Source organism: Strongyloides ratti, scaffold srae_chrx_scaffold0000003 (genome assembly GCF_001040885.1).
Source record: "Strongyloides ratti genome assembly S_ratti_ED321, scaffold srae_chrx_scaffold0000003".
NCBI classification, from domain to species: domain Eukaryota; kingdom Metazoa; phylum Nematoda; class Chromadorea; order Rhabditida; family Strongyloididae; genus Strongyloides; species Strongyloides ratti.
Window position 1 is genome coordinate 9,907 of NW_020171511.1, and position 9,134 is coordinate 19,040.

The window sequence follows — 9,134 nt, forward strand, 5'->3', positions numbered from 1 at the left end:
TATTAATTATTTGATGCAAACTTTATCAAAAACTAATTTTTAAGAATAAAGTTGCATAATGTTTTAAAAAATTTAACTTTTTAATAAAATTATAAATTTATACTTACTTCTTTATAGATACAAAAATATAATTAAATATTGAAAAATATAATAAAAAAATTATTTGTTAACAGATGAATTTTTCCAGACACATTAAATTCCTAAATAATAATATTTATAATTTTTTAATGTTTTATATTGTGAAAATGTCAGTCAAACAAATTTATGGTCATTAGTTACTGAATAACTGTAAAATAATAAAATAATTATTTATATTTGACAAAAAGTTTAATAAATGGAAAACTTTAAAATATATTTTTTACATTATTTATATTTTAGTAATCAAACGACATATTTTTCATTGAAACATAAAGTTTTAAAAAACACTAGAATGAATTTATAGAAAAAAAACAAAGACATTAAAATTAAATAAAAAAAATTTATTATTTAAAATTTATTCCTTAAAAATCTTTATATATTATTTTTATTTTATAAACTGGTAAAAATGTTTAACATTATATAATAAAAAGTAAACAAGGCATATTGGAAAAAACTATATTATATAATTTTAGAAATGTTTTTTTACTTATTTACTTATTACTCCTGGAAATTTATAGTACAAAATTTTTAGATAAACTTTACTTTTGTTATATTCATTATCTATTTAATTTAACATTTGTTTAAGAGAAATATAAATAAAAAGTTATATAATTTTGAATATCAAAAACATGTTTTTTCTATACAATCCAATGATATTAAAGAACTTAAGAATAATGATATTGTAAAGTGATTGATAATAACATAAAAAGAGTTAAAAAACTTACTATTTACAATATACAAAGAATATTCTTTTATTTGTTTAAGTCCCATCTTTTATCTAATAATGAATTTTAATTTCTCTAGCATATATTGACAAATATATAAATATATATATCATAAAGATAAAATATATAATTCATTAATGATAATCACATAATAATTACTATTTATTTTATTTTTAAACATTTTTATTGAATCAATAGAAAAAAAAAGAATATTGTTAAATAAAATTTAACTATTTTCAGATCAAAACTTTGAAAAGTATAGTAATCTTCCTGATTTTTAAAACATCAGAATTAAAAAAAAATTTTTTTACATAGTATGTCTTTATTATTTTCAATTAAATATATCTTTTTATTTTTATAAATTTTGTTTAAAAGAAATTATTTAAAAAGTAGCTTTTAAGTAGATTGTTATTAAAAAAAAATAAAATTATATTAATAAATAAATATAATTTAAATTTTTGTTTTTTTTTTAATCAAATAAATTTGAAATAACTATGTTAAATACAAATTAATAAAATTAGACGTTAATAATTTATTTCTAAAAATAATATTTTTTTTTTATATTTTACAATGTTTTGTATAAAGTGAATTTATTTATTAAATATTATATATTTTTAAAATAGAAATACATGATTTTTTTTAAAGTATTGATATTGTATTTTTTAAATATTTTACCAGGTTGTAAAAACAATTGATAATCATTTATATTTTTATAACAAAAAAGTAATAATATTTAACTTTAATCAGCATGTATAAGTTTATTTATATATAATATGTAGAATATAAAGTCATGTGAATGAGGTAAAAAAGTTTTATTTAGTCAGTATTTAATAATTATATTGAGAAAAAAAAATAAATATAATATTTATTATTAAAATAATAAAATTACCTTATTGGTGTATGTCTAGGCGTAGCAATTGATATGATGCATTAAAATAATATAAAATCTCATACTTAATTTAGATAAATTGTCTATATATAAATAGTAATATATTTAATAGAATGGCATAATGTTTTATTTCTATCGCAATAAAAATATCATATCTTTTATGATTGCTATGTTATCCTGATAAATAATATTTTTTAATCTTATACTCGATTAAGAGATTGTAATTTTTTTTTTTTATAAATTCTATAAATTTATTTTTTCTTTAAAATAAAATATTATTACATTTTATTTATTATATTATATTTATATTATAAAAAATAAATTATTTTTTTTAAAAAAGCACATAAAAATTTTTATATTTAAATGTTTCAAAAATTTTTGTTTAGATTTTGATGACTAAAATGTTAAATTGTATGTAATTATATATATTATCACAATATTTTGTATACATTTTTTAATGTAAGATATTTTTCAATAAAATTTAAATATTTCTACATTTATTTTAAAATGTATTTTAAATATTTCATAATAATATAATATCTAAATTATATTTATTGATAATATGTAGGTATAAAAAATTTTAAGAACTTGGAGATGCGCTTTTACTTATATAAATAATATACAAGTTATTCTATCTATACAAACAATGAATTAAAATGACAACAAATTTTTTTTTTTCTTAAATTTTTAAGTAATATTATAATTAATTTTATACTTTTTTTTCCCATTCTTATAAATGAATAATCGCATGATAAAATTTTTGATGACATTTATATTTAAAAGAATTAATTTTTAGTATAAATAAAATATTTGTGCTTTAAAACAAACGAAATTTTATATTGTAATATAGTTATCACACTTGTTAAAATAAAAAAAAATATTTTAAAATATATAAAAATAATATCTATATAATATTATTAAATGAAAAACATTTTTCACATTAAGCATATACTTAAAGGTATGGTTAAGATATATATTTCTATAAATGTATATATATATATATATATTTAAAGCTTTCATGTGTTTATAATATTATATTATTTATTTATTTCTATGGAATATACATTACTACAACTATACCAAATAAACTTTTTTTAGTTTAAACATTTAAAATCATTGTTTTAGAAATAAAGTAATTAGGACCAGTTTTAGGATACTTCAAAATTTTGTCTAGAAAATATAATTTTATAAATAATAATTTTTATAAAATACATATATTATACTATGTCCCTATTTTTTTATATATTTATTTTTATATATAGTTTAAAATTATTAAAATAGAAGTATTTAATAGTAAAAAAATATTTAAGATTTATTGAATATTATTATTGTATATTATTTAATAATATATTTAGTCTTTTTTTTAGTATAATAATGCTTATTTTATCTAAAATTTGTTGCTGTTGTTTTGATGACAGCACAAAATCAGAACCATCAGTAACAGAAATAACTCCCAGAATTAAAAATGATAATAAAGATAACAGATCAAAAGATATTTTTGCAGAAGCTAAAAGTAATTCAAATGATAAAGAAAGTTTTGACAATTCTTCAAATATTAATGATGATAAAGATACTAAAGAAATTAAAAATGTATCTTCTGAAAATAATTCAAAACAAATTAATAAAGAGAATTTATTAGAAAATAGTGAAACAGCAGCTATAACTAATATGATGTTAGATGATATTGTTGAAGATGATTTAGAACAAGCACCAATTATTCATTCTGTAAGTAAATTTTTTTTTAGTTTTATAATTTTATTATAAAAATAATTAATAATAATATAATTTTTAAGGAATCAGAAATAAAGGTTGATTTAAACGCAATTGAAGAAGCTTCATTAGATGATATTTATGATTTAACAATAAATGATAAAAATAATGATAATGATAGTAAAAAAAGTGTTAAAGATGATACAAGTTCTAAAGTAATGCAAATGTTAAAAGATGAAGATGAAGTAGAATTAACATCACAATACGATGATAGTTATGATGAAGAAGAAGATAATAATGATGATGAAGAAGGTATTGAAGTTGAAATAAAAGAAACAATACCAATAAGTAGAGCACCAGGTGTAATTACTCATGCAGACTCACTTGTTAATAATAAAAGTACAATAAAAACATCAGCTATGTATGGTGATGAGAGTGAAACTGATTCAGACGATTCTGATGATTCCGATGATTCTGATGATTCAGATGACATTTCAGAGACAACTGATGAGGCAAAAGAAAATATTACAACAATATCATCATCAAAAATTGAAGAAAAAAAGAATATTAGTGTTAAAAGAGAAGGATCAACGATTACAGCTGTCCCAGCAATCATTCAACAAGAACTTACTGATGAGGAAGTTAGTGAAAAAGTAATATAAAAATACAATAAAATTAACAATAGCGCAAAAAAAACTAATGTTTTTTACATGAAATTATAAAAATTCCAGATATAATGTGCGTATATTTAATATTATATTATGAAGGAACACGTTCTTGAAATGAATCGATTTTTTTTTCAAATAATGCACATTCTTCTTCTATTTCATTTTGTTCTAGAAAATATTAATATATAGTAATAAAATTTTAATATTTAAAATGAAAACTTACGTGTTAATAATTCAATTTCTTTATATTGTCTTCGAATTTTATTTTTTAAAGAAGCATTTTCATCTCTTAAAGATTCTAATTCTATCATACAATTTCTATATTTATTTTCCCAGTTATCTCCTAATATTGATTGAGATTTACTGTGTTTTTTAATTTCATGAAGCTGTGCTGTTGTTGAATCTAGTAATGCACGAGTTTCTTCAAGTTCTTCTTGCATTTTCAATCTATTTTTGTCATTACTTGTATATGATTGTACTTTTTTGTTATACTCAAGACATACTTCTTTTAATTTTTCCTCACTTTTCTTTTTTACACTGAGAATTTCATTTCTTGATTCATTGATCATTTCTTCACATTTTTGTTTCCATACATTTAATTCTTTTTGACATTTCTTTAAACGTTCCTCTAATGAAATAATTTCATCATCTTGTTTTTCAACTTTTTCATTAAATTTGTTGTTTTCTGACGTCAACATATTTATTTGACTTTTTAAACTTTGATTTTTCTAAGAAAAAATAAAATTAAAAAAAATTTATGATTAACTTAAATACTTACTCTTTCTATGTCTGCCAAGTTTGTTTTATAAACATCTAATTCACGTTTTGATAATTGATTTTCTTGATTAAGATTTTGTATTTGTTTTTCAAGATTATAAATTTTTTTCTCTTTTCCCATATCATTAGATGTATATCTTGAATTATTGAAAGATGGACTACGATTTAATGATCCATATATTGATAAATTTTCATTTGACATCATTGATGATGTCATAAATAAATCAGGTTCAGTTTCACGTCTTCTTAAAAGTAAACTTCGTGATGAATATCTTGATGAAGTCATATTTGAAGTACTACTTTGATAAGACATACTTTGAAGTGATGGTTGTCTTGATCCCAATCGACTATTGCTTTTATAACTACTATAAGAATCAGTATCTTCATGACTACTCTTTTCATGTATATCATCAATATCAGAAACTCGAATTTTTAATGTACGATTATCTTGTTCAAGTTTACAACATTTTCTACGATACTCATCAAGCTGATTTTTCATCTCTTGTTGTGCTTCTTTATGCATTTTTTTTAATTCATTTATACATTCATTCATATAATCTGATTTTTGTTCAATTTTTTGTTCTAATTTTTCAATTCTTCTATCTTTATCAATACATTGATCTTTTAATGTTTCTTCTCTTGTTTTCAATCTTTCTAATTTATCTTTAAAGTCTTCCAATTGTTCCTCCATATCATCTTTCAAATTTTCTATTTTTCTTTTTGAATTTCTTTCTGAAGAAATCATTAATTCTAATTTGTTAATGTTATTATTTAACTCCACAATAGTTCGTTGTAAATCAGCAATTTCATTCGTTTGTTTTTGTGATAAATCTTTTTGTTCATCAAGTTTACTTTCCATATCATGAAGACATTCAATATAATTTTTAGAATTTTCTATTAATTGTTCATGTTTTTCTTCTAACAATTGACATTTTTTATAATATTCCTCATACTCACATTCTATTTTTTGGCGTAAAGTTTGTTCAGAATGATATCTTTTTTTTAATTGACAAACTTCTTTTTCTAAATTTCCTTTTTCTTCATTTAAATTATCTAGTAATTTTTCATTTTGTTTTAAAACACTTTGCATCTTAGCTAATGTATTTTGTTGTTCCTCAAATCTTTTTTTCATATAATTAAGTAATTTTTCAGAATTTTTAAATTCTGTTTTTAAATCATTAAAACTAATGTCTTTTGATTCTAATTCTTCACGAAGAATTGTTATTTCCCTCTCAGAATATTTCATTTCATTTTCTATCTTACTTGATATTTCATGTAAATTATCCAATTCTTTTTCTAATTGTTTATTTTTATCAATCAATTCAATAATTTTTTTTTCATTTTGTTTCATAGGAATTATTTGTTTTACCTTTAAAAATAATTTCCACCAATCCCATTCATTAGTGTAAATATATTCTCTAACATTATCTTGAATTGTCAATACTGCATCCCATTTATTGTATTTAATTCTTAAAATTTGTTGTTCTTTATACCATCTACAAATAGCTTGTATTTTTGATATACAATCAAATAAATATTTTTTTCTTAAACTTTCAAGTTCTGATATTACTCCAATTTTTAAAAATATTTTTGTTCTTCCTATTTTATATCCATTTATATCAATTGGAATAAAATCACAAAGAATTGTAGCAGCTTCCCTATTTTTAGATGCAACTTGTCGACGAATAGAATTTTGAATTTCTTTTGAATTATATGCAATTAAACATTTGTAACGATCAATAAATTCACAAAAAGGCATACGATTAGGATATCCTCTTTGACAAATTCGTATACCTTCAAGAACACCATTACATCTTAATTGATTTAAAACTAATGTTTCATTCATTACAAATGCATTTTTTTCATAATTTGGAACAATACAACGTATAAAATTTGCATTTGTAGTATGTAAAATTTCAATAAGATTATGTAAAGATTCACGGTATAATAATGTAACAGTTGTTGTTGTCTTAATATTTTTGTTATTTTTAAAATTATCAAAAAATATTTTTAATAAAGGATGATTTGAAGTTTTCATAATTTCTATTACATTATTATCAACAGTATCTCTATTCTTTTCAACCCATCCCTCAATATTATAACTAACATTGCCAGCATAATGTTTTATAGTAAAATGACTATTATTATTATTTTTAACAGATTGTCTTGCTTTTTGAAATATTTCTCCATCAAGTTTTGTCGTTAATTTTTCTAACAATGAGATATCATTACCATTGGGAACAATACACTCTTCTTGTAATAATGTTAATAATCCCATTGGTGTTTCTATTAAATCTATTGTAGGTTGTAGATCTATACCAAAATTCATCTCATTCCACTCAATTTGTTCAGATAAATATTCTGATTGTTCTTTAATAAACATAAAATGATTAAAAAATTGTTGTAATCTTTCATTTGTATAATTAATACAAAATTGTTCAAAACTATTAATATTCATTATTTCAAATCCTGCCATATCAAGTACACCAATAAAAGAAGTTGAATTAGAAGTAATATCATTATTTATAAATAAATTATTACATCTTTCAACAACCCAATTAAATAATTTTTCATATATTAATTTTGCTAAACCAAAAACTGATGAAAGTGTTTTTTTTAAATTTTGATTTTTTCTTATTAATTTATCACCAATTTTTAATGTTGGTTGAGTAATTGCATCAACAAATTTTGAACTATCTATTTTAGTAAGACGACAAATTTCATAAACATATTCCATACTTTCAACATAACTCATATCTAAACCTTTTCTTTCACCAAATTTTATTTCTCCCATAAATAATATTATAGATAAAATTTCAAATATTTGCGATATATCCTCTTTAGAAAAACCTAATATTGATAAAGCTTTGATTGTAGTTAGTGCATTTTCTTCGTCATCTAAATATTTATCATTTTTTACATTTCCATGTGACAAAAATTCATAATCATTAGATGATTTTGTTAATCCTAATGATTTTTTAGTTTTCATATCTATTGCACCAGATAACATTTGATAAAAGATATGAAAATTACGATCTCCAGAATTTTGAAAGACAACTCTTGATTTTTCTAATAAATAACAATTGATTTTTGCATTATTTAATTTTCCATTTTTATTAAAGTCAAGTTTAATAAATTTTCCTACTCTTGATGAGTTAGAATTATGAATTGTTGAAGCATTAGCAAAAGCTTCTAAAACAATACTACTATTAATTAAATCATTTTGTAATTTATTATATTTAGTAGATGAACTATCAGATGCTCTTATAATATATTCAATGATTTTTTTTGTATTCTCTGTTTTTCCAGCCCCACTTTCACCTCTAAAAAAAAATTATTTTTTGTTAGTTAAAAAAAATTATAATTTACGTTATAAGAATAGATTGATTTTTATTTCCAGATAGTATACCATCATATGCTGACATTGCAACATAATAAATATGTGGTGGGAGAATTTTCTCTACTTTAAATTCATTTTTATAAAAATCTTGTACATCATTAGTGTATATTTTTGAGATAGAAGATGTCCATGGATTAATAAAAACACAAAATAATCCTGAATAAGTATGTATTAAGTTTGCATTAACATAACGAGCTTTTAAACACGCTATTACTGAAGCTTCATTAAGTTCACTTAAGTTACACATATCATCAACATAATGATTTGCACTAACAGATTGAGTTAAGTGCTTTTTGACAATTTTCTAAAAAAAAAATTTTTAATTGTTTAAAAATAATATTATTTATAATTTACCTTTTGAAAAATACCATTATTATCTTTATAACCAATTGTTACTTCATTATTATTACCTTCTTCTATTAATGTACATAATTTAAATGGTGAATCATGAATCCATATTTTTTCATTATGATTATTAGAATTTAACTCTTCTTTTATAAGTTTTTCCGATGGAAGTAATAAACTAAGAATATAATAAATTATTATAATATAAAACTTTAATTACCTTTTTAAATTATTGATATCAGTTTTTGTCATTTTTTTTAACTAAAAAAAAATATTTATATATATATAAGTTATATAATGATCATATGTATTTTTTTTTAAAGAAATTAGCATAATACTTAACCTAAAAATAATAAGAAAAATTTTTCCTATAAAAATAATAAATGACTTAGCGATTATCTTTACTACTAATATCTATTAAGATATCTTGGATGTAAGATATTTATAGAGAAAAAATTAGACAAGGTTCAATTGATGTGTTA

The 9,134-nt window shown here is 20.0% G+C and overlaps 2 protein-coding genes across 2 annotated transcripts; one reads left to right on the forward strand and one right to left on the reverse strand.

Moving 5' to 3' along the window:
* Positions 1 to 3,126: 3,126 nt before the first annotated feature.
* On the forward strand, positions 3,127 to 4,124 carry SRAE_X000181000 (Hypothetical protein; the record flags this gene model as incomplete). Its single annotated transcript, XM_024653174.1, has 2 exons — positions 3,127 to 3,477; positions 3,546 to 4,124. 2 exons carry the CDS (start codon positions 3,127 to 3,129, stop codon positions 4,122 to 4,124), a joined length of 930 nt encoding a protein of 309 aa, XP_024499280.1.
* A 97-nt stretch (positions 4,125 to 4,221) lies between these two features.
* SRAE_X000181100 (Myosin head, motor domain and Myosin-like IQ motif-containing domain and P-loop containing nucleoside triphosphate hydrolase domain-containing protein) lies at positions 4,222 to 8,904 on the reverse strand (the record flags this gene model as incomplete). Its single annotated transcript, XM_024653185.1, has 6 exons — positions 4,222 to 4,298; positions 4,354 to 4,858; positions 4,909 to 8,230; positions 8,277 to 8,611; positions 8,662 to 8,830; positions 8,873 to 8,904. 6 exons carry the CDS (start codon positions 8,902 to 8,904, stop codon positions 4,222 to 4,224), a joined length of 4,440 nt encoding a protein of 1,479 aa, XP_024499281.1.
* Positions 8,905 to 9,134: the final 230 nt, after the last annotated feature.